The sequence below is a fragment of the Callionymus lyra genome, chromosome 6 (assembly GCF_982586985.1).
Source record: "Callionymus lyra chromosome 6, fCalLyr1.hap1.1, whole genome shotgun sequence".
Classification (NCBI taxonomy): domain Eukaryota; kingdom Metazoa; phylum Chordata; class Actinopteri; order Syngnathiformes; family Callionymidae; genus Callionymus; species Callionymus lyra.
The window spans coordinates 18,201,350-18,228,434 of NC_141823.1; the positions used below are offsets into that span (position 1 = coordinate 18,201,350).

Consider the following 27,085-nt stretch of genomic DNA (forward strand, 5'->3'; position numbering starts at 1 on the left):
ACAGATGGAAAATGTTTAAAGAACAGATGAAGAAGTTGGCTTACATCTTAGTAAATGTTTCATGATTGTTAATTGAATATTAAAGGCCTTAAGAGAAAATTAAAGCTCATTCTTTTAAAAACACATCACAACAGTGTTTTTAATTTGGCATACATTTTATGTTACTCGTGTAAAGGGTTTTACAGTTCAGTTTGAGATAATCTAGATCAGAATCAGAAACATTAGTTGCCAGTGTCGCAAACACAACATATTCTTTGTTGTGGTGTCAGTACAGAATAAAATAATTAAACAAGATAACACACAAAAAAGCATTAGAATAACAGAACCAATCACCAAGGCAGCCATTTTGCGGCGCCTAATAATGACATTGTTATACTTCATATTATCATTATCATTATTATTACTATTAGACACATTAAAAACAATATCAAATGTAGTCTAATGCAATAATTCATAGTAATATATTTAAGTTAAACAATATAATTTTTTATATATATAGTTATATAGTTTTGTTTTTGTTATTATTTAAATATTGAGCTAATTAAGCTTCAAGTAACAATCAAAATACAATTTGTAGTAATAAATATGTAGAATTTAATTTAACTTGCTTCGATATACGTCAATATGATTTTAACATAATATATATGTTATTGGGATATTGCCGATTTCCTTTTTATATTTATTATATTTATCAAAAATAATTACAATAATCATAAGTACATAGAGTTTAAATATCAGAAAAACTTGTCGTGATTGCTATTGTTTTTAATTCACATATCGAATGGAAGAGATGAATTACCCGCAGCCTGTATTCATGTGCTTGGGAATTTTCAAGGCGGAACTTTTCTACCCGGAAGATTATTTGTGCTCCACCGTCCGTCACCAGAAGATGTCCCTGTTTGATTTAGGTAAGACACATTGAACTTTGTTAAATAATGTTCTTTCTCAACGTTTTTTGACGTTTAAAATATTGGGTTTTTGGCGTATAGTTAATTAATTCACCGACACACGAATGGGTGATATTTTCAAACAATTTGATGTGAAAAAATTACAATAACAGACCAACCATATTTCATATATTGCCTAGTTAATGTAAGTTCATTTTATTCGTATATTTTTAAGTTGGTTTTCAGCAAGTAGAGGAAGCAAGATAATTATTACTGTTTCCTGCAGAGCTGCCTTGATTAAAAACGTATTTTGTTTCACTTATTTTATCTTAGGCTTATAAATTGCTTAAATTTTGGATGAAAACGATTTAAACTTCTTATATATGTCGAAGAGTAAATTATTAACAAATTAGTAGGGAAGTGTTATTTACATGGTGTATACATGTTAAACTAAATTAGCCTTAAACAATTATAAATTACTAATATCAAAAGTTGTCAAACATTTTAATGGAAGCATATCTTCTGAAATGACATGAAAACATTTGTAATTGTATAGAAAAGTACTGATCTTCATCATTTTGTAACGTTTTTAAATGGTACTGTGTGGATGTTATATTTTCACTTTTGCTCAACAGAGATTTAACTACCAATCGCAACACACAAACAAGAATGAGGACTTCAGGAAATTGGACGACCTAAGCAGTTGTCTCAGCCATGATCTCAAGATGTGTTGCTCGTGCTCGTAACTTGCTAAAATGGATGACTTATTCTGGAACCTCAAGGCTTCAAAAATTGCCTTGTCAATCATTTCTTAGGACATACACCCACCAGTGGACTACCTCATCTAGGATAAGCACAAAACCAGTGTTTACCAAGGCTCCATCATTTGGGGAGAAAGTTGCTATAATTGACAGCAATGGCAATCATAGTTACAAACAACTGTATTGCAGTAGCTTGGGTCTTGCCGGGAGAATCAATCAAGCTCTCAACTCTGACTTAGGAGGGTTAAGAGGAAAGAGAATCTCCTTCTTGTGCGATAATGATGCCTCATATACAGTTGCCCAGTGGGCCACATGGATGAGTGGTGGAACCGCTGTGCCTCTGTTCAGGAAACACCCACCGTCTGAACTGGAGTACATCATCAAAGACTCGCAGAGTTCATTGCTGCTACTATCTCATCCATATTCTGAGACCTTGGTGCCCCTTGCTCAAGGACTTGGTCTACCCTACCTAGTGATGCCTCCCACTTCAACCTTGGACTGTCTGAGTGGAACAGACACTAAAGTCCCCATCACAGATTGGGCTCAGCAACCAGCCATGATCATCTATACCAGCGGCACAACTGGAAGACCTAAAGGTGTTCTGCACTCACACAGCAACATCCAAGCCATGGTAAATGATTTAACTATTCTACAGTTATATTGACTGAGAAGCAATAAACACAAATATGGTGACAATAAACAACCATTTTTAATGTTTAAACTTAATTCCATAGTTTTTTGTTAAATGTACATTGCATCTGTAATGTCCTTATTTAACTTTCCTCTTTTTTTTAACGATAATGTATTTAATGTGGTGTGTGGTAGGTAACAACTTAGTTTGCTCTCCTTATTTATGTTATAATATATTATAATCACCACATCTTGAGTACATTATGGATTACAACCAACTTTCCTAGAACAACGTACTGTATATTTTTCCTGAAATGAAAATAATAATTGAATTGTATAGATTATTGCATCAATCATTTGGTTTAGATCAGGATCATCATCATCAACAACAATAGGTCACTGACCTACTTTGCTTAACAGCTCATGCTGACTTTAATTTAAGATCCCCTATACATTTTACATTTTACATATGACCAGTACTGTGTAGCTTATGTTAGTAAAATCAAATCAAATGTTTTGAACGTTTTCAAAAGTAAACGATAAAATACATAAAATGAAAAGGGCAAAAGCGCTTTTCTTTTATTTTTCCCAACAGAATGGGAACATCACAATTTGATCTATCTAATTAAATGATCTACATTGTAACTTACTTGTGTTACTTATGTTTGGTATTCAACGGTGCATATATTCTGTGTGGCTGTTTTGTTTTGGTTATTCTTCTAAGTCTAGATTCCTTGTGAAATCATTTATATTTAAATTGTCAAATATTTAACATTCGTGTAATAATAGTTCATCAATATAAAAAATATATATTTGTGGTTATAATGGAACTTTTGTAGCTCACGAGTGTTTTTCCCTCGTTTTGCCCGTAGATCCACTGTCTGGTTTCAGAGTGGGGCTGGTCTGAAGATGATGTTATCCTCCACACATTGCCGCTCCATCATGTGCATGGCATTGTCAACAAGCTGCTTTGTCCTCTTTCAGTGGGTGCTACGTGCATAATGCTTCCAGAATTCCACCCTGGCAAGGTAAAAGAAAACAAAAACTTTTACTCAGTCGAGTGTTCTTAATGTAATGCATTTCTATAGATGATCATAATCATTAGGCTATTTTACATAATTTTAACAACATTAACAAAATACGTTGTTGAAAAATTATTATAGTACAGAGGCCCCCAACCACCACGGAGCAGTTTAATGTTGGCGTTATATTTACTTTCAGATGAAAAGGCAAAAATAAAATGGCATGACACGTTCATGAATGTTAAGTGCATGAGAAATGCATCTCACTATGATCCTCAATCATCAGGAGCTGTAGACTGGTTTAAATGGCCTCATATGAAAATGGTATTTTGCACATTTTAGCTAGTTTACAGGTTTATTTTTTAAGAATAATTTACTGAAACAAGCAATTTGGATTGTCAAGAGTCAGAGGCTAAGTTACTTCTGAGAAAATCTGGTCCTTTTAATAGTCACTTAAGGAACATTTATACAAGGACAATCTTCATCTTGCTGTCTAAATTTCTACCAAGGTATTCTCGAGCCCTCGAACAAACAACTGTTCTTGTTGCATTATTTTTCTCGAGTGCTGAGATGCTATGTTGAGTGGCATCTTTTTTTGCATCAATATTCCCTGTTTTCTAAAATTCAATGAAAAAAAAAAGAAGTAGTTTTATAGAACTTTTTGTTCTCCACCACTGTGTTGTGGTTCTCCTTTTGATTGACATGCTCTCTCACCTGCCCTCCCCCTCTTCCTCCTCCCCCCCTCCCCATGCTCTCTTACTGGCTGTCAAACTAAGTGTTTGGGGCTCAGTGATGAATTGCCCTGTGTGGCTTTGTATCTGACCGATGCCGACTCACGCTATGGGCTTAAGCAGGAGATCAATCGATGAGCTGACTTTGAGGAATGATAGCGTTTGTTTCGCTCCAAGAGGAATGAGTGTGTCTGTGCAAGAGACTTTAGACATTAAAAAAGAATTGAAATCAAATTTTATTTTACTCTTCGTACGGTTCTTTAAACTGCTTAAAATCCACAATGCAACAAATAGTAGCAATCATGGAGAAAACAAAACACAAAAATGTGTTTTCTACGAAGGAGAGTTGGAGAGCAGACAGTAGTCCTCTGTGTCATAGTTGCTAATGTTATAAAATGATAATGATAGATGAATTCATAAATGCACGTACGGCTTGTTTTTTATTTTTGATCGTTGATATCTCTTAATAATGCCTACACTGAAATTGAACTTGCGTCTAAAAACCTGGAATCAAACAGAGATACTTTGAAATTGGACTTTTATGCTTTAAAACATGAGCTCATGTAAACATTTCATTTAATTGAATTAACTCCAAATTAATCATCAAGTGAAGTCTTAAAATAAAACTTTCTTTCATGTTTTAAAATCTTAATAAACGTTTGAATGTATTTAATTTTTTAAAAATATCCTTTAATCTCACTCTAATCGGAACCTTTCCCTATGATCACTTAAGTTGTGAATTATTGACAAATAAAATGGTTTGTCCATCACAAGGCATCTTTTCTCATTAGCCATGACCTTTGACTTTTAGTTTTTCTGCTCATATCTGAACTTTCACCCTACAAGGTAGATTGTGGGGTTCAAAGTAAAATTTGTTTCTCACGCCTGGTTCAACTGGAGCTATAGATGAGGTAATCAGGCTTTTTTTTGTCCTAATATGGATGAATAGTAAAGTGAAACATCAACTTAAACTATTAAAACAAGCCTCATTGATGATGTTCATTCCTCTCACCAGAGCAGAACGTTGTTGTTGTGCAGAACATATTTTTTCTGAGATCCATCAATAGTGTGTTAACAATAATACTGTTAACAATTCAGGCAGTGTCTCCTGGTTCACACTGCACGCTGTCCCTCAGGTAGAGTCCAGGTTTTTTGACGGACGTAAATTGCCTTCGTCTACACTCCTGCACGGACTTTGCGGAAACGCTCGGCTGAACTTGATAGACACCTCACATCGTGGTCACGGCAGAATAAGTTAATAGTCCTTCACTTTTCTCTGGAACAGGTCAATGCCAGACCTTCCTGTTTAGATGCTTCGTCAGGACAGCTAAGTACGCAGGATAAGGAAGATGATTATCACCTTTAAAAAAAAAAAATATTGAGATTAAATGGCAGGTTGTTGGTTAAATGATTGCTTTTTTGAGGGCTTGTTCTTAAGTTAAAAAAACAGAACAACTGAAAGTATGAGTGATGATTGGAAAAAGAACAAAAGATGCAGATTTTTAGTGATTGTAGCAGCTTTTGTTTATATGTGGAAAATCCAAGAGGAAGAATTAAGCATCCACAGAAGGAAAAGGGAAGGGGGGAGTGCTGCTGGGGAGCATTTGTCTCCCAGGGGGTTAAGAGAGACTTAGACAGACTGTCGTTCACCTTCACTGATTTCTCGCTTTCTTCCCTTACCTTCCATCATCTGTCAGAATATGTGTGTCTGTAAGTGCGTTTGTTAGAAGTGAATGAGACGGTTCATAATCACAAGTAAATGGATTTAAAACATTCTAAGCTCGTGCACCTTAAAAACCTCTTTTTATATCATGTTTTATATTTTTGTTATTTATGAAATCCCAAACAGCTCTAGCCGATGCACCGCTCCTGGCCTTTAGCAGTGTTGTTGTTTTTCTTTTCTCCCTGACCTTTACAAATCTGGCCATTCCTCTGTCTTTGTCCTGGTGTTTTGTTTGACAGGTTTAATTTGACAATGCCCTCAGACTGTTCTCTCTGTCAAAGTTCAAGTGAAATAAACTAAATATGAAGTTTTCGGTCTTCATTTTGAATGATCATGTATATGAAATGAATAATTACTGATTTATACTTACATGTATCTTGCATTCTAGGTGTGGGAGATGCTTTTGAGCTCCGAAGTGCCGAGGGTCAATGTCTTCATGGCTGTGCCGACAATCTACTCCAAACTGATCCATTACTATGATCAGCATTTTACTCAGGCTCATGTCAAGGATGAAATCAAAGCGGCCTGTAAAGAGAGGATCAGGTACGGAAGATCTTGCAATTCTGTGTGCAAACGTAAATAATTATGTAAGAATTAATACGACTTCATTCTCAATCCTTTGTACCCTGTTAATGCAAACCATGGCAAAGTTTCCAGTTAGCTGTATAATTATACCCTCATGAGGTCAGAGTAAAACTTTAAGACTTTAATCATTTTATTTTAATGTATTTATTCAACACATTTTATTCTATATCATACCGTTTTGTACAACACTACGATAAATCTCTGTGTTGTTTTTTACAATACTGGCAATAAATGTTTTGTGATTATGATTCTTAAATGTAAATGTCTTGACAGAAATACTTGTGTTTATTCATTAAAAGTTCAACTCTTGATATAACTTGTTTTTTTAAACCTTCATTCCATTCCATTCCATTTTGATTCGTCCTTTTTATCAGTATTTGAAAGTTTGAAAAATAAAAAGTGGTTTTATGTCATATAGAAATTAAAATGCACTTTTACTATTTCCCTTTTAATTCCCAGAAAATAATTAATGTTTTGCTTTTTATTAATCTTTATTTTTACACACCAGTCATCATATTGAGGTTGTTCTATCACCCCTTCATTATTTTATCTTCTGGTTTTGCTAAGATGGTAAAGTATTTTATTTTGAATGAGAGAAAACGTTTTCTTTCTCAGACTGATGGTCTCTGGATCAGCTGCTCTCCCTCTGCCCACTCTACAGCGCTGGGAGAACATCACAGGACACACACTGCTGGAACGCTATGGCATGACTGAGATCGGCATGGCTCTGTCTAATCCTCTTCACGGGCCACGAATCCCAGGTACTTAGCTTCAGATTGTGAATGATCTTGTCTATGGGATGTCACTTAATCTATGAAATACATGTTCACCTCCTGAAATGAATGCATCTTAGTACATTTTTTTTTCAAAGGACAATACAAGAATTCTGGAAGCATATCAGAATATTGAATGGTTGAATTTAATATTTCAAATGTTGAAACTTTGAATTTCTTTTTATTGAAAATGTTGTTTAAGTGTTGAATTTTTTGTCGTGTTTGAATGACTGAAATCCATAATTTCTATATTAAAAAAGTGGAATTTATTTTTATTATTGTATTATTCTTTTCATATTGAAAATAAATACTATATATATTTTGGTATTTAGAACATCAACCTTTATTTGTAAAACAAAAAAAGAATCAAGTAAATAAAAAACGGAAAATATTTACGTTTTCTATTTAATTATTTCAAAGAATTGAAAAAAGAAAACCCTCAATAAAAAAAGGTTGGATAAAAGTATTCAATTTAAAAAAACAAACCTTTTACTATGCAAATGATATCATTTATTTCATTAAAAAAAATTAATTCAAAATTTCAACATTTTAAATGTAAAATTCAACCATTCAATATTCTGATGGCACTGATATACTTCCATAAAGAAAGTCCCACCTTGGTTTTCAACAAAAAAAGAAATTAAGCCAAACAAAATAAAGCCCCAAGTAATTTGTCAAAGTCATTTCTATTATTGCAAATTGGGGACTTATTCCACTTGAAAATGATTGAGACCATTAACTGCTTTCCTTGTATACTTGTATTTTATATCTTGCCTCCAGATGTTAATTTCCTGGCATAAAATAAAATCCCTGTGATCCCTGTTACTCCTACACAAGATAGCAAAAGCAAAGCTGGAAAATTAGGTCAGACGAGTGTTCTTCTTTTTCCCTCTCGGATCTTTTCTTTTGTCTTTTCCTGTTCTCCCCTTTATTCCCTTGTCAACCTTCACTGTTGCAGGTAAAACTAATGAGCCTGCAAGAACATTGGATAATCCTATCTTTCCTGTTGACAGTTTTGTGTTGTTGTCTGTTTTGTCAGGCAACAGAAAAAGGATCAGTCTGTTTGATTCCTCTAAGGTGTTTATTAAGAACGGTTTGAGAAAAAGTGTGATTTTAATTTGTGTTGGTGAGAATTGAGGGGGAATATGTGCACACGCACACACAAACCACACACACACACACACCCGTGTATAAAAGCCATCCTAAATCAGAGCCTGTTTTAGCTGGAGTGTTGGTGTCTCATCTTAAAGTAGGTTAAAATAGAATCAATGGCAACCACAGGAAACACTCTGAGATGATGGGAGTCACCACTCAAGCCTTTCACTTGCTCAACCATTTGATTGCGTCTTCAGCCAACTACCTGTGTCTGCTTTTATGTTATGATTTTACCAGTTTCCAGTTTTCGTTTTATTCTTATAAATCTGTTTGTTAGGTTTTCAACCAACTCAAGTTCGACCTTCATTTCTTGGACCGAACAGCTTGAATTTATTTTATTTAACAACCAATTTCTATGTTTTCATAATTAATTCCAAGTGAACGGTGTTTTTTTTGTATGTGTTTTGGTTAATAATGTCACAACTGTAATAGAACATTTGCTTCATATATTAATGATTGGGTGTAAAATAATGCATACCGAAATCTACTATGATCTTTGTGTGTTTTTAGGAATGGCCTCTACTTTATTAGATGTTTATTGATCACTTGGGCAATATATTCAAGACCTTTTTACAAGGCATTGAAATGTGTAGTTGAAAAATACCCATGAACGTGTGCATGGAAAAATAAATACGTTCTATAGCATGTAACATAAGACAAAAATGTAATCACCATGCCATTATTGAAACCAAGCATGTTCATGTGGACCAGCCTTCGACACACTGATATTAATACCTAATGAGTGCTTCAGACTTAATTTCATAAAAAGGAGCTGGTGTTAATATAACTATCTTTACAAAGCCATTCATATTTTTCTTTTGTTAAACCTACTTGTAGGGATTTAATTGCCTCTTTGCCAAAATGACTCCATTACCTTTTTTCATGTAACTGTGCTACTGTAAAAGCATTGTCAAACAGTCAGCAGTGGTTAGAGCTCTTTGTCTGAAAACTGACAGTGAATTACCTTTTTTTTCAAACCACCAAGATTGAGAACAGACTTTAATAATGAGGGTGGAGACTGTGTCCATTATGTATTGTAGTAAAAATGTTTCTATAGATCTTTAGTTATATATTCCACTGTCATCTGCTCCATATCATGTAGCCACTTCATTTTCTGATTTAGGAGTATCATTGTCTTGAAAGTAATTCAGTACTAGTTGATTTTACTCCTGGTACATTTGGATTTACTTGTTTAAAATCTCATAGCATTGAATAATAATTGCATTAGGTAGTAATTCTCGATTGCTATATTGTACTAACTAGAAGGGTAAAAACACTTTGTGATCAAATATCGGGTGTAAGATAAAATTCTGGGAGGCACTAGTATTCTAGAATTGCTTGTTTGCTCATATCTACCGTACATAGCCAATTGAGATTATCTTAAGCTAACTCAGATACAAACGCTAAATGTTGACATTCATGTTAAATATTGTAAATGGCCTCTTCATAAATGTACTACACAAACCAAAATGATCAATAAAAGGTTCTTGGGTCATGCTTATATACCTTAATTATATTATATATTATATAATTATAATAAAGATAGATATAAGGAAAATATTTAAAAATGTTCTTGTATATGGAAACAACATAACACATGATATGTATAATTTATTGTGGGTCCTTAATTTTGCAAAATTTAAATGTCTCACCCTGTTTAGTTTAATAAGTGGGAAGACTGGTGGATGCTCCTTAGTACATTGAAAAAGCAAAGAGGGGACTCAATACATGCTGACACTCCCTTATTACATCTACTGTATTCATAAATTCTCTTTTGTCAAAAAAACTTATCAAAAGGTTAATGAAAGTTTTTTTTTCTGTTCAATAGGGGCTGTTGGTTTGCCACTTCCTGGTGTCGATGTTCGGATCGTCATGAATAACTCAGTGAACACTACAATTGTTGAGGGCAACCACAGACACACTAGGGTGGTGAGTCAATAATTTATCAATCCACTCAATGCCACTGAATTTATTTATCTTTTGAAGTGACTCAAACAAATATAATCTACCTTTTGTTATTCATTATAATTTTTTATTTGATTTTATATATCAAACAAAGGAACATAAATGTGTCTTTTAACTTTATAGCATTTGACTGTAGTTTGGCTGTGTCAAAATAATGAAAATTGAAGGAACATCTCACAATCCTGTTTCCCACGCACTGATGCATTCAAACTTTACAGTTGAATTCACTCCAAAACCCTTTTATTAGGAATATTTTCTAAATTGCTGTATCGGTATTGTGAATTGTTATTATTTATTATTTATAACATATTTGTAGTCCACTAGCTACACATCAGAAACCAACCAAAATCAGAAACTCAACATTATTTTACTCAAAAAACGAAAAACAAAACGCATAATATATCTTTGCATTGTGAACACATTCGTAAGACTCTTATAAGGCTCTACAGAAGATTTTATGAGTGTCAATAAACCTTGTTGAGATGCTATATATAAAGCACTATTAATGGTGGATTTAATGCATCATAAATACAGCTTTTAGAATGATTCATGCCATACTGACCTACTTGTTTGAAAGAATAAACTAAAGTCCTGGGTTGCACAGCACAAACTAAATTTCAGTATTTCATCTAGTTATAATAACTCTAAAGTAAAGTGAAGACCCTTTAATGTTATTGCAATTATTGAAAAATATATTTTCTGCTCATTCCTATTTGAAATAACTTGTCCATCAAATTATATTTCTCCTTGTAATTGAATGTTTTTTATATAACTTTTGTTGTTATTATTACTATTACTGTTTTTACATTTCAAGTCAATATTTGTTTTTGTTATGTAGGTACGTCCAGATTTGGAAGAAAAAGAGGGAGAGCTTCTTGTACGTGGTCCGTCTGTCTTCAAGGAGTATTGGAACAAACCTCAAGAAACCAGCGAGTCCTTTACAGAGGACGGCTGGTTCAGAACAGGTACTCGAGCACCTTCCTATCCTTCCCCTCTCCTCGTCCTCCTTCATCCGTGAAACGGTCATGTGCAAACACGCACTCTTGCTGGAGTGAGTCGCTTCCGACACTAATTACAGCTTGAGTTGTAACTTGACAAGAATTCACTAAATGAGGGGAGATGTCAACGTTTCCATCCTGTCAGACAGCTACACTGCTTCTGCTAGATTTTAAAACACCTAGAATACCAGGAACCCACTCCTGGAAGCACACGCTCAGAAATTCACTTTGTGTGTACTTGGGTGTATACACTCATTTTAGGGGACTATGAGGGAGTGATAAATGGACTGTGTGTTTTTGGTGCTGCAGGGCATTTTTCCTCCTAAGTGGTTGTGACTGCTCTGGGTCTTGAGGAACCAAGTATTGCTCCCTCGTTTTTTTTTCCCTCTGCCTCCCCTTCATACATATGTGTGTGTGTGTGTGTGTGGTAGCACAGAGGGTAGCTGTCAACAGAGTTTGTGCCCCCCTGAAGCCGAGCACTTCTCTATCTACCCCCCCAGAGGAGCTCCACTTTACCGCAAAGCCACCAGGAGCCGGGCGTCATTTTCACTTCCACTCGTCATGTAGATGATGGCAATAGGAGCCTGAAGCTCGAAGCTAAAAGTTGAGCCGGTCGACATTGTGGTGTGATGGGAGAGAAGTGTCTCACCAGAGAGGGGGGAGAGTGAGAGGGCGAGGATGTATAGCTGGTGGTGCCAGAGAGAGAGCGGAGGGAGAAAAAAAAGCGAAGGAGGGAGGTTAAAAAGCACAGAAAGGCCGAGCGGTGGCAAGTGAAGCAGGGGAAGGCAGTGGGAGAGCAAGGCAGACTGTGTTTAATTGGCTTTGCAGGCTGGAAGGACAGAGATCCAGAGCGCAGCACGCTGCTGTCACACTCCATTACAGCCACTGGCCACATAATGAGAGCCCAGTGCAATCAGCTCCCCACAGACCCATCCCTCAAGCCACACACACACACCCCGGAACAGTCTGCAGGAGAGTGGCAAGCATGAGCTGTGTCCTCCCGGTTCAACTGTTTCCACTTACTAGCCATCACTCAATCATCAGGTGAGGGTGTTATTTCGGAGAGAGAGGGTTTTAAAATGTACTTCTACGGCGAAGCAATGAGTCTTGCGTCGTATGTTTACTCGACTTGAAAATAAACATGGTCGTTAGTTATTTATGATTCTTCTAAATGCATGTTTCATGAACTTGCATGGATTTAACTTTTCTTTGTAGACCGTATTAATTATTCAGCTCTTAAAAAAAGTCCTGTCAGAGGGCCTTGATCAATCTTTTATGAATAAAATAAATCAATTTTACATTCAACCAATATGCCTCCAATTCAAGCAATATGATCCTCTTCTTACATCATACCCCATTTTATTTTGTATTCTCCTTTATTGGCTTGTTAATCATGCAGGGATATATTTTTAATTACTTTATGTTCATTATGACCTGACATTGTAATGTTGAATTTTACCTTTCTGGCTGCAAATATGAATAGACTGCCCTTTATTAAAGTATCTTTTTGTTCCGCTCACCTCAGCTGCTCACTCTCTTTTTCACACATGTTCTGGAGTTCACACCTCACCTTGCTCTGACACAGTTTGATTTTTGCACTTCTTGCTTCCACTCAGTGACTCCTGAATGATCACCTTTCTTTTTTCTTTTGTTTTTTTAACTACACATACTGTGGTCCAAAATCCTTTGTATCCTACTCAATTATGTAGTGCGTTTTTTCATTTAATACTATTTATTTCATTATCCAGTTATTGCCTAAATGTTTGCCGTATGTCTATTAAACAAACAACATTTTAAATTGGGTTTAATAACCAGGTAAGTTTTCCTTCTCATTGTTGGTTATCAGTGGGTGTGTCAATGTCACAAAGTTAGTTCATATTAGAAATCAAAGCTACTTTTTTCGTCCTTTTCTTTGATAGTACACTGCACATCGACTACTATTTATTAAACACAGATCTTTATTCCAAACATGAATATAATAAAATACAGATTTTATTTCATTTTAGTCACACTCTCACATTTCTTTTTGACATGTCGAGCTATGAAGACTCATTAAAGTACAACTGACACATTGGTTAAAAATTATGAACCCGCTTGGGGTACCAGAGGTCCTCAGAAAGAATGGAGGAGGGGCAGTGCAACATAACTGGCAGCTCTATAGGGATGCTGTCGTCCTCCCCTGAGTGTTCCCTCTGTCCTCTTATCACAAACCTCACTGAGCTCATTGATTTTCCTCCGTATTTGTGGCATGTACGTAGGCTTCACCCCCCACCACACAGTCCGACTGTCAGTGGATGAAGTCTTCAATGGTCAGATTAGGAAAAAGGTGAGATTCATTTTCACGACACAGTTTTTGTTTTTGGACCATAGGCGAGTCCTGTTTGGAATAAGTTATGACTAAAAGCATAAATAAGTGAATAACTTTTGAATAAGACATGATTGGTATGGCAGAATGGGGTTTATAAGGTACCGTTAAAATCATTATATTCACACTGAATACACTGTTTTTCCTATTTTAAAGTCTTAAATCTTATCTAATATTGTTGTTGTTGTTCTTGTTTTTCATATTGTGTGTCTGTAATGATCTAATTAAAGTCAATACTAATGATAAAGTATTTTTTGTAGGCGACAACACAAATCTGATTTGTTCCTGTCTTGGAAATGTTTCTTTGTAAACCGATATCACACATATTTATTTACTTAAACAGTTTATTTTCTCACTATTTTGGACAACTACTGTAAATGATGGATGGATCTAGAAGAACATTCTAAAAGTGACTGTGGATGTTTGTATCTCAATCAGCTTAGAGGAAAACCGAATGTTGTGATCTTTGTACTGATGCTTTCTGTGCAGTGGGTCACTGTGATGAACCACTCTAGATAGTAGAGTGGACGCGTGCACGTGTCATGCACGAGGAAGTCCGAAAGGCATCCGTAACCCCGGCTCTAAAGGTGAGCTTCTGCTTTTCTGGCAAAATCTGGGACTGATAGACAGACTGAAATGTGGCTTGTATCCTGCGGAGCCATCACCAGTCATTTGAGAACTGCTCTTTACCTCCCAGCGGTGCTCCCCTGTTTCCTGCCTACAACTCTCTCTGTTCCCAATGTCAGATTGTACCCTCGGTCAAATTGTGTCCTTGGAGCCCCGTGTCTGTGCTTGAAGTAGGAATCAACAACTGCCTCCCCTGGTGACATTTACAGCCAAGGTGTCAACACCAGACTGCCTGGCTTTATTAACATGTGATTTCCGATGGAACTGCTGTGCAGCTTATCTGCTATTTTTCTCTTGTGGAAAAAGAAAAATCTTGGATTCCAAACTTTTTTTTTTAGATGTAGATTCATGATGGCACTGTGTTTGCGCAGCCGGAACTAGAAACTAAATCAGTTGTCGCTATTTTAGCTCTTACTAGAATATATTCTCACCAGTGCAACACGTGAAGGCGCCAAAAAAAAGACGCGTGATGAACATATTGGTTCATGTTCACAGTTTAAATTGTATTTTTAATAAACCCTTAATGGCTACAGAGTATCCATTTCTATCTTTGGTTTAATCAATCAAGACATTTTTATTGTATCACCAGACGACGACAGAGCTCATGGAATTAATATCAGCAATGAAATAATTAAAATGTAGGTAACTTAGTAAACAGAAGAAAAAAAACATGGAAAACGGCTCCATTTTAATAGAATAAAATATATATTTTATCATCAAATTACTCTTTCTCTCTCTGTTTTCATCATGCTGTCACTAAACCCCACAGTGGTTGTTGCTGGTTATAATCATGCAAATATGTGTAAACAAGGTTTGACCATAAATCGGTGAAAGAAGTGTTGAACTAGCACACAGTTCGTCAGCTTTCTTGTCAAATGTGCTGCTCTGTTTTGGCTTCTCGTAGGAGCCTTTGTTTGTGTTTGCGTTAATAGGAAATGCAAATGCTGAGAAGTGCAAGCGCTGTGAAATTGAATGTTTTGTTTGGTTCTGTTTCACTGCTGACTTTGACCCTAATGTGGCTTACAATGTGTTTTACAAATGTAAATACCAACAGTCCTAACATTTCGATGATGAACATCCTGAAAATGTTTCAGAAAGCACCTTGAGCTAGTGCTAGAAAAACGTACGCAAAGGTCGTTAATAAGTTTTAAATGCTGTCCCCTTTTGTTTTTTCCATTTTGCCACGGCCTGACAGAAGCATACAAACGACAGCTAAGTAGTTCTCTTGATGAACATGGTAGATCCGAGACAGACATCAATCCTCAAGTTCGGCTTGTTATCTGCTGCCCGAGAGACACAGCAGCCAGGAACATAATCAGCATTAACATAAAGCAATCTGAGCTCCTTTAATTGCGTTATATTAAACAAATTAGATCACTCAACCAAGTGTAAAGTGCTTTCTTCTACAATATTAATTGCTAAAAAAGGAGCCATGACAAAAGTTAAGGATGATAAATAACGTCAGAGCGAAGATTTCAATGCTTGGCTGTCTGTTATTTATCCTCATTAACTCTTCCATCTTGGATTTGGAGCTTTAATGTGAAACATTAATATTCATGTGTGCCAAGTGTTTACAGTCACTTTGAGAAGAGGCATGGCTGGCATTCAGACCTTTGTCTTTGTGTAGGGAAGCCTCACTCATAGAATCTTGAATAGCTGCTACGATACCATTCATCCTTGTTCACGATTCAGCGCTTTAATGTTATCAGTCGCCAGAATAACTTTTAGTTCTTTTTTTTTAGTTATACTTATTTAACTTCCTTCTCTGTTTGTAACATACATAATGTATTTGAAATGTACAGCGCTGTCAAATCATGTTATTGATTACATATAATCAAAAATAATGTGTGCTTTATTTATTTTATTAAGTGATATTAATCTATTTCTTTATTTATAGCCTTACATAGCTTTAAGTTCTCTGTTTTGGTGAGTCAGTTCAGGTTTAACTTAACTGTTGTGTTGTCACTGGGAACGATCTTCACCACTACATATTTATTTCTGGAAACAAGAGACAACACAAGGGATACTACAAACACATTGGTTTTCAGGCCTCCAGGTCATCTTGACCCAGACACAACACAAAGGATACCACAAACAGATTTGTTTTCAGACTTTTAGGTCATCTTGACCCAGAGGCACCAAAAAGGATACCACAAACACATTTGTTTTCAGGCCTTTGGGTCATCTTGACCCAGATACAACACAAGTGTTAAAGCACTTCATACAGACCTGCTGTTTTATTTGTTTTTTCCTAATTATTCAGACAAAAGCACACATCTATATTTACCCGTGCTGTCAACGATTGCTCTAAATACAGCAGAATGTAAATGACTAGAACTGCATCTGTTCAAAAAAATGCTTAATGATTCTGTGAAGTCACTTATTTGTTGTATATCAGTCTTTTCATCTGCCAGAGTGATTTCATTAAATAGCTGCATATTTTAGTAAACATTAAAAAAAAACATTCTCAATCAATTACAGATGATAATTAATTAACCGTTTTCTATGTTCTCTTGAAAGCACTGAACATAAATAAAAAACATAAAAACCATAAAATAGCTTTATGATTAGATGCTATTAGACAACTGGTGAAAAAACGGTGTTACCTTCAGTGTAATTATCAGATCATTGCAACAAAACTGTGGCATAAGGTTTTATCAAAATAATATAGATGATATTTCCTTATTAGTCCTCTTTGATATTTCCTTCTACAAAGCTTTTGCTTTTGTAAATACATTTGGTTTCAAAACATGTCGAAGGCTTTGCCCACATGATGGTGTTCGCATTTAGAAATGTGTTTTAAAATAAAGTGGCATAAATTGAAAGAAAATAACCATCTTCGAGTGGACAAATTCTCCTGCTATTCCTTATAGTTCACTCCAGAATACTTTAAATCCTTAAAGTACTGTATATATACACACCAGCAAATTAAGGTCTTACAGGTTTTTTAAGTTTGTTTTATTTCTGTGGATTTACATCCAAAAGTGATAAAAAACTTCACAACCTCAAACAAATACCTTCGTGAAATAAGTATCCCACCCACTGAACAAGTGAGTCCTACACTGAGACGAGCCAACGACATTAGCGTTAAATGGAACATAATCCAGGTAGATTTCTGGCTCTTGAAGCAAATTAAACCATCAATTTAATGAGCAATGTGTTTCATTTGTTACATTTGTTACTCAGTCTTTTGCATTTGTTTGAATACATACTGCTTAAAATCAATACATAGTATTTTGAATACAATATCGATGACAAAACGAGCCCATGAATATTCATTTTGTTGTGTTATTTTTTATTTGTATTTTTTATAATTGCCACTTAAGAAGTTTCTTTGCCCTCAATCCTCAAGTCTTGATCTGTTTTTATTTCTCCATTTTTCACACTATGTGCCTTCACTTTCTTTAATGCCTCAGAACAAGATGAAAGCCCAGTGCAATTAGGCTTCTTATCGTTTTAATTAAGAAAGCCATTCGGCCATATCTGTCTCAGACGCCATAACACATAATGGCAGAGTCTCTGATGCCTGAAGTAGTGTGTGTGTGTGTTTGTGTGTGTACGTCAATTGAGTGCATGTTGATGTGGCTGCACGCTCCTGTGTGTGTGTGTGTGTGTGTGTGTGTGCGTGTACGGCCCAGTAACATAGTTCCCCACAATCTCTCTCTCTCTCTCTCCGGTGCTCCTGTCTTCTATTATCAGCCTGTGTACCTCCAATCACTGTTCCCACTTGTGCCGCTGTGCAAACACGCCGTTTCATCACTCATTATTCCCTTTCTCCTCAAAGAGACAAGGTCAAAGAGTCCGACATAAGCACTTCACATTCAACATACGTCGTGCACCCTTTTGACAAAAGTGTCTCATAAATGCAGTTCACCCTTGACGCTTAGACATTTGTGACAGAATGGATTCATTTACTGGCATCTCATGCAAGCACTAGAACATGTGCAGCATCGGCGCTCATGGAAAAACTGTTCCTCTGTCTATTTCCATGTTAACTGAAAAATTCCAATTTTTCTTTTTTGTTTGAATACATTTGTAAAGAAGAGAAAACTGGAGTCTGGATCTTCCACATTCCAGCTTTTGTACTCCCCCCCTCATCTGCGCCTCTCTCACTCAGTCCTCCCTCTCTTCCCTGGTTACCCGGCCTATCAGTGCGGCGCAGTGGTCTGTGAAGAAATTCCCAATATCTAAATTTACACACTGTATCAATCTTGTTTAATAGACTGGAAAGCTTATAGCGGCCGTGGCAAGCCGGCACAGAGGGCAGCGGTGATAAATTGTCGGTGTGCCGGCGACAGCCGCCCGTGATGTATAATGAAATATTTATGATTTATCCCGGCTAATAAACTGAAATGAAGTGCGTGATGTATGGGAACAGATGGGTCCTCTATTGATGCCGAGGCGTGGAAGCACGGGGGGAAGAGGAGACGGGAAGACGGGTGGAGAAAAGGAACTAGGAGACATGATGAGAGATGCTCGGGAGAGGTGGAAGTAAAGGTGAATGAATGAGGTGGTGAGAAAAATGGAGGGTAAGAATGTAGGTGTGTTTGTTTGGCTGGCGACCGGTGAGGAGTGATGGGCGGAGGACGAGTTTTGGGCAGGCAGTAGATGTCTCTTTGCTACTGTACAAATATGCACAGTGTGTTTTTTGCATTGAATATTTATAAATGTCGGATTATTGTCGGGTTAGTTTATGAGGTGATGAAAAGGGGCTCAGTTGTTTAAATGTAGTATTTTATTTAAGGGTTATTTCTCGTTTATAAGAAAAAAAAACTATTTTAGGTCATTTTTCTTTTGCATATTGATCTCAGAGACCACAGAACAACAGGTTCTATTGAGACTCCTGTGATGAATCAGCCTTAAGATAAATTTCTATCCATCTAAATAAAGCTTGTTGTATGAAAATATAAAGCATTAATTGATAAATAAATTCACTTTTAGAACGCAAAAAGTTACCTTTTATCCCCCTTAAAGCAACACTACGTTACATTTGTTTTTCACTTTCATATCTTTCTGTTGAGATGGTTTCATTATAAACAATCCTGACGCATGTAGTAGAACCACATCTTGTCGTGTGTAAATGTATGTGTCACGTGACCATCAAGTCAGTGGGTCAGAAAAAGTATTTTCATATATCATACTCTGAGATTTATTGAAATGACGAGAAAGATAAAACCAGAAACTAAAACAACAAAAGTCTTCACTAATTTTATATGTCCTGGCAGTGACAGTTTTCTGACAGAAACATTGTTATTGATCATTTATTTTGTGTATGTTTTGTGTAACTTGAGCGCTCATCTCCTCAGTCCCTGCTGTGGACTTAACAACTGCAATAATCCGGGAGAAAAACCCTTCCTGTTGTTTCTCCTCCCGCTCCACTTTCACTCTCCTTCAGTCCTTCCTGGCGTATCCATACTGACCCATTTCCGCAGCTTGTCACCGCGAGACCCAGCTGTGCCCCTCAACTACATAATGTACTCATCCTGCCACACCTGTCCCTGTGGTTTGTGTGTAACAAGGGTGGAGGGATCTTTCCTGCCCGGCGCTCCTTCTGCAGAGACTTATGATGCAAATATTGTTCTACACCTGTTTCACAACATCATCCCATTTGTTTTTTTTTCCCCGCCTCACGGTTCTCTGGTCTTCTTGCAGTCTCTTTATAAATCTTTTTAAAAAATGGAATAAGGCTAACTCGCTAAATAATGTAACTGCACTTAAACAAAGGAGATTATTTTTTATATTTTTATAGTTGTAATTCATTCATCGTTGCAGGAGACACAGCCACTTTTAGGGATGGTGTGTATTGGATCATGGGCCGCACCAGCGTCGACATCATCAAGTCTGGCGGTTATAAAATAGGTGCTCTCGACGTGGAGCGCCATCTGTTGGCTCATCCAGATATCGTAGGTAAGAACGCTTTTTCTCATGCTTAAATATTGTTCACCATAACCCCGCCCACTGTGCTGTGATTGGTTAAGAACTAGGAAGTCTCCGCCTCCAAGCACCTCGTGACAGAACCAGTGATTTTGGAGCATAACCCATTATTACATCATAATGGACTTTGCTCTCGTAACCTCTCGTTTGCGGAGATGCCAGATGAGGGAGAACTTTATAAAGTAATAAGTTCAAAACATGGTCATGATGAGAGACTCACTGCATCTGGGAGAGAAATACTTTAACATAAGAGTCAAGGGAATTGGGTTTTTCATATTAGTTGCCCTTTAAACTCGTCTTTTAGGTGACACACACCGGATCTGATTTATAACCAATATTTATTCATTTACTGCAGATGTTGCTGTGATCGGGGCCCCAGATGCCACGTGGGGTCAAAGGGTAACCGCAGTGGTGCAACTGAAAAAAGGAAGGAGTTTGACGCTTGATGATTTGAAAATTTGGGCGAGGTAAGATTTCTTAATTTACTCTCTCAATCATACACCTTTAAGCCAGGCATTGTTAAAAGTCCATCCCGGGGTCCATTCGTAGCCTTTGAGCGGTTTTCGTGTGGCCGAAAGTCTTTTCTTCAACCATAGAATTTTTATATTTAAAAATAAAAGGACATACAAGGTTTTTATGACAAGATGAGTCAACTGAAAACACAAGGAAGAGGAGCTAACACGTGTTTGCTCGTCTTTTCTCATCACACGTACAACGTCTTTGGTTATTATGTTATATTGTTTAAACAGGGAGTTCTTATTTATCTTGACTTTTTGCCAAACATTTTTTTATTTATTTATTTTAAAGAAAAATAATGTATTCTCCCCATCATGAAGAGATTCATATTAATAAGTAAAAATCTGAAGTAAGTATCTCCTAGTAAAATGTATATAAAGTGAAAAGAGTTTATGATCAGATTATAAATTATTGTTTGTGCTTGATAGCTCCTCACACCAGTAACAGTATAATGTGAAATGTGGTTATTATTTTATGTAAAGTACTGGCTAACAACATGGAGGGATCGACGGGTCAGGACAGAACAAACAAAACAGGTCTTGATATTTCTTCCTCGCACAATCTTTTTGCTTAAGAGCCACATGTAATCCTACAGTTAAGCAGCCTCCTACGATCTTTTCAAATGTTTGCAGCAGCAGGTGGACTCCAGCAGGTACCTCCAACGACGACTGTGACCTGAATAACTTCCATCCAATCCATCATCTAAAACGCAGCAAACAAAATCCTTTTTTTTGTAGGTGATATCATGTGCAAATTGTGACTCCAGAAAATTGATGCAAGGGCGTCAAATTAAGAGAGCAGACTTGACAGGTCTCCCAGAGGTCTGACCCGTGTTGGCCAGTGATGAGTCTTTAGATCAATGGCATTTGAATAGAAGAGGCCAGAGAAGAAGAATTTATAAAGCAGATGAAAAAAATATATATTTATATATACATACTGTATATTAAAAGCTGCTGAAGTCGACTGTATCTCACAGGACTTCATTGTTCATGATGACTGAAGCCAACTAGTGATCACTTCAATAAAAAATATTTGCATGTTAATTGTAAATGAAAAATCAAATTATTTAATTTTACACTCACTGTTTTCAAAATATAATCCATAAATGGCTATTGTAAAAATGAAATATGATTTAAAAGCCAAAAAAGAAAATGGATATAGAGCTGATGAATATTGATTCAGTAGAAAAACATCGCTGTTTCTATTTCTCTAGAGAGAGACTCTGCATGAAGAAAAGGGGAAAATCTCTGTTGGCTTTAAAGTCAAGTGGCTCCTCTATAGAGCTGACATGCTGCTCTGACTCAATGTTTCTCCTCTCTTGCTGCTGCATTTCATCACATAGTCATGTGATTTATTCACTCTTTGGTCATTCCAGGTTTCCCACATTCTTTTTTTTTTGCTACCTGCTGATGTTATTTATTAATGTTTTTGCTCTCCGTCTGTCACGTCCGGGGTCGCGACTGTATCTGATGTGACCGGCTGTGGCCGACTGGTCCGGCACGCTGGATTAACTGTGGCCGAGGTTAACAGACACACACACACACAGAAAAAACGCTCTCGGTGTCGTCGACCGCGGGTGAGGCCGGCAGCAAGGTAGCAAACAGCGAGCCGCCCACCACCAGTGACGCCGGGGTGTAAGAGAGAGACAGAAGCAGGAAGATAAAAGGACACAAACAAGTACATGGATGCTCACTCTTCAGTGCCCCGGCTTCAGCTGTCACTCTAAATCTCTATCAAGTCCTCGGAGACCGGCGCTGCCGCACACACACACACACACACAAATAACCCCAGAGAAATTCATGATGTGAGCAAGCATTGTCACGGACGTGCACACACACACACTCGCTAATATGAAGGAAGATAGAAACCTTGATCGTGACTTGATCTCAAACAGGATAGACACGGAAAAACTATTCATCCGGAAAATATATTTTAATAATGGTGTTAATAAAAGTCTTTTTTTTTCCTTTTTAAAATATTTTTTTCACATTTATCATTTCTGCCTAATGTCATTGGGCTTTTATTGGCATGAAAAATTACCTTTTAGAATAGCTTTTATTTAGAATTGTTTCATGGTTTGGCAAATGAAATGTGATTTATTTACTCCAGTATGATTTATATTCAGTAAAGGCTAATTTGTAAATTACATAAGCAATCATTATTTTTAGAGAGTTCACATCCAATTTCACCTTTATTTTAATTTTTTTAGTTTAGTTAGTGAGGGTCAATAAATAAGCATTTCCTTTTTTTATATTAACAGGGGAGAAAAGACAGAAAACACCCACTAATTGAATATTGAAAGTTTGAGATCAACTCTTTTTTTTATGCATTTTCTTCAAAATTAACAATCCCCTAAATCGCAGAATAAACTAAAACTGAAAAAAAATGTATTTCTTAAATCTTTTTCCCTTGTTTTATCTCAGGGTCAAGGTGACCCAAAGGTCGAAAACAAATGTAATTGTTTTATCCTTTGTGTTGCTTTTGGATCAAGATTAACGACCTTTTCTGGCCTTCGGGTCACCTTGACCCTGAAATAACCAGGGGTAATATTGCATTCTGCAGTTATTTCTTTGTTTTGTGTAAAATTTCTGTTGATGAGTAAATGACCAGACTTCTCAGTTGAGCGTCTTCTGTGTTTGTGACTGCAGGCAGCACATGGCGTCGTACACCATCCCCACAGAACTGCTGCTGGTGGACGAGATGCCAAGAAATCAGATGGGAAAAGTCAACAAGAAGGACCTGTTGCGACACTTCTTCACATGACTTCACAGTCATTTAATAATCTTTTTGATTCAATGAACGCCACTGAACCGAACCGAGCAGCGACTCTTACTTTGAAAATATGAAGCAACTTTTAACAGATAATGTTAAGCAGTGTGATGTGATATTGATCAAAGCAAAGATTAATTTTAAACTGTGCTTCAAAAAAAAGATAATATGAAGCTTAATACTCCTGATCCTGTCATATTCTGGTTCATGTATCAAGAGATGCGTTTCTCTGAATCAGTTTCAAATTCCCTTTAAGTGGCGCGATGTGTCGATGAGATCAAACGTAATCAAATACTTTTTAGTTGTCAGTCATCCTAAAATGTTTTAAATAATGATGTCAGGGTTTTCTCATTAATATGATTCTTCTAATGTGATGTTTATATCTCCATGAATTAACAAAACAAATAACAAAATGTACATTAACATTTTAACTTTAGTTGAAACTTTTTTTTTAGGAATACATTTTTGGATAGGAACAAATGAGTATTTCAATTCAAGTATCACCAACTGGATCTTCAATTTATTTGAACATGATCAATCTCTCTGTTGCAGAAAGAGGCTCCATTTCTTGCTTGTTTATACTGTATTTCATAATAATTTTCAAGAACTATCCTGGTACCTGCTGGTCCATTGAGCTTATTGATATCAAAAATATTTCAAATGCTAAAAAAAAAAGGTCCAAAGGGCAGCATGTGGCACCAGTACCACACTGGTCCAGTCCTGTGTTTAGTGTACAAATAAAATACTCATTTCTCTTTGAGTCAACTTCAGCTTGGCGTGTGAGTGCTTTAATGTTCTGGTCCACAGTTTAAGATTCCAAAGCACGTAACAACTTCCCCGGTACCTGATGTGAAATGAAACATTTCTAGGTCAACATTGACTTTTTATGATGGCAGCAAAGAGGGAATGAAATTCAGCCTTTTGAAGTCAACAATGGGAGGCACTGCTGAAATAGTCTTGAACATTTCTGGCTCTTACCTTTAAAGTACTTTGATGAGAGAGCGACAATACGAGCTGCCACGGTGAGTGTCGTGGGACGGATTGAAAGAGGAAGTGAAAGCGTGTTAACTTCATCTCACCTTTTTTCATTGTTATTCTTAGGCTGAAATAAAACCTTGGCTTGATGGAAGCACTGATGATAAGTGGAGGAGCCGTCATGCTTTCTCCAAAGATCCAAGTCCAACATATGAGGTATGTCATGACGATAAACAGGTTGTTGCATCATTAAGCTCTAGTGGCTTTTACTGACGTTCTTTTGGCATGTTTTGCCGGAAAATGTTGATTTTTAAAAATAGATGAATGCTAAAAATAGAAAACAATGATGCACTTTGGATTGTGCCGGTGTAAAAAAAATATATACTGCAGGAACAACAAGTACAAATAAAACACTATGTTCTCTCACACACACACACACACACACACACACACACACACACACTGGTCTGACCACAGCCACCAGAGACCTGATTAAGAGAGCACAGCGATCGATCTGTGGGCTGGCAGACTAGGATGGATGAGCAGGCAGGTCTGCCGGAGCAGCAGAGGACGGCTTCAATGCCCCCGGATCCCCGAGCTGCCCCACCCCACCACCCACGCCACGGAGTCCACTGGAGCCGCTGGGAACGTCCTCGGCTGCCACGTCGAGGAAAGAGCCAGCAGCTCTGGGTCAAAACCACAACTTAGGAGAGTGCCTGGTAATGACTACTGCGTCCCGAAAATGGTGTTCTAGAAAAGTAGGCTGGGGGGAGTCGAGGTACAGGTACTAGTGTGAACATAACAGACCCCCCCCCCCCCAACCACCCACCTGCCCGACATGCTCTTGATCGAGCGCTCTTGCCCTTGAATTACCTTTTTCAGTCACTGTAACACTTGTGTCTGCTGGAGCGTGGAGGAGGAGGAGGAGGATGGCTGCTTATTGGACCCGGGGGTCCTGCAGGGCGGGTTGTAGGGGACACCAGTGAGTTTGTTGACACACATACTTTCAGCTCGAAACTATTTTACAAAACATTGGTGTTTATATTTGGTGGAGGGGAAACCTCCAGGAATAATTAAAACGACACACATTTGTCATGTACAGTATTTAGACTGAAAGACAAATCAGTGGGTTTAATTAAATGTATTTAATTGATTTAAAATTCAAAGAATTTGTGCTTCTGTATTTTTTATTCTTTTTCGTTTAATACGGTTTCAATCTTTTTCATAATCGACAACAATAATAATAATAATTCATTGTATCTATAAAAGCCTCAAAGCATGCCAAGATACAGCACAGACGTATTAAAAAGCAACAGTAATGCAGGAATTTTAAAAGTTAATAAACAAAAGTAAAAAAAATACTTTAAAAATGAGGCGGTGTGAGTATGTAATCATAGTAACAATCCAACAGTAAACATGGAGGTACAACATTCATTGTATTTATTTTTCTTTTGGAAGAGAAAGTTTAGTTTTGAACATGTTTTATGATCAGTGAAAAAAATTTTAACTAGAAAATAATTAAATGATAATAAATAAATAATTTATTAATTTTTATTATTCTGTGTTGACAGATCTTAGGTTAGTTGAGTACACAAATAATAATTCAATTTATATTTAAATTAATTGTATTAATCACAAATATGTTAAATAAATTGCTATAAGAAATGTTGTTTTTTTTCTATGTACACTTTAAAACACCACGACCACAAACGTTGAATGGTTCAATTGTGATCACGTCTGCTTCGAATTTCCAATAAACATCTCCATAATTGTTCTTCTAATTCTGGCACTCGGGTCACAACACACACCAAAGCAACAGTCAGATATTAACAAAAGAATAACGTGATGGTATTCATGTATGCAGCAGAGTGTAGAGAGATGTGAACCCGCAGAAGAAGCCCTTCAGCCCCAGGGACACGCACAAGTACACAGACACACTTGTATGAACCCAGAACCCCACGAGGTGTGTGTGAGTTGTTTTCGGAACTCTTGTATCTGGCAGGTTGTTGAGAACATGGTCCTCATGTTTATTCTGATGCTCTTACACTCCACTAGTTTGGCTCAAGGCCTCCCTCTTCTAGAACACTTTTACTCTCAGTCAACACTTTTATTTTCATCATTTTCACACTGTTTTCATTTTTTAACAAATAAGTGGCTTTCAAACAATGTCTTCATAAGTTGCAGTATTTTCTGACCGTGGTGGCCTTAAGGAGGATATTTCGCCTATAGTATAGTATGAACGAAAATGAAAGTTCTTCTGGTTTATAATCTAAAGCACTGGTACCCGCACCGGTACCGATCCGTCAGGCATTTGTTATATTGCTGCACCAATATAAAAATGATATCGATTTCTGTTTTATTTTTTATTACTGTCTATAAGTATTTATCGTATTTCTTTCTAAAGTAAGATTAGCCTGTGACTCTAAACACGTCGAGACCCTCGTTTCAGTCATGTTTACTCAAAAGATTTTCTTGTTAACTGGTAGAAATAAGTGAAACACAAACTCTATAAAATAATCATAATAATTAATTATATTTATAAGAGTTACAGTGAATAAGCCAGTTTGAAAAAATGTGCTTTTAGGTAAGTTTTGTTACATTTTTTACGAATGTCAGGTGAGAGGGGGTATTTTATATATTTATTTTAAAAGCATTTGTGCAATAATTTC

General features: G+C 36.6%; 1 protein-coding gene across 1 annotated transcript; it reads left to right on the forward strand.

The window, feature by feature from the left end:
• The first annotated feature begins 882 nt into the window (after window positions 1–882).
• On the forward strand, window positions 883–24,211 carry acsf3 (acyl-CoA synthetase family member 3). The gene is made up of 10 exons (XM_087794021.1): window positions 883–908; window positions 1,523–2,279; window positions 3,151–3,306; window positions 6,143–6,297; window positions 6,955–7,100; window positions 10,096–10,196; window positions 11,071–11,197; window positions 19,995–20,129; window positions 20,512–20,623; window positions 23,321–24,211. Exons 2-10 carry the CDS (start codon window positions 1,602–1,604, stop codon window positions 23,433–23,435), a joined length of 1,725 nt encoding a protein of 574 aa, XP_087650147.1. The 5' UTR covers window positions 883–908; window positions 1,523–1,601; the 3' UTR covers window positions 23,436–24,211.
• The last annotated feature ends 2,874 nt before the right edge of the window (window positions 24,212–27,085 follow it).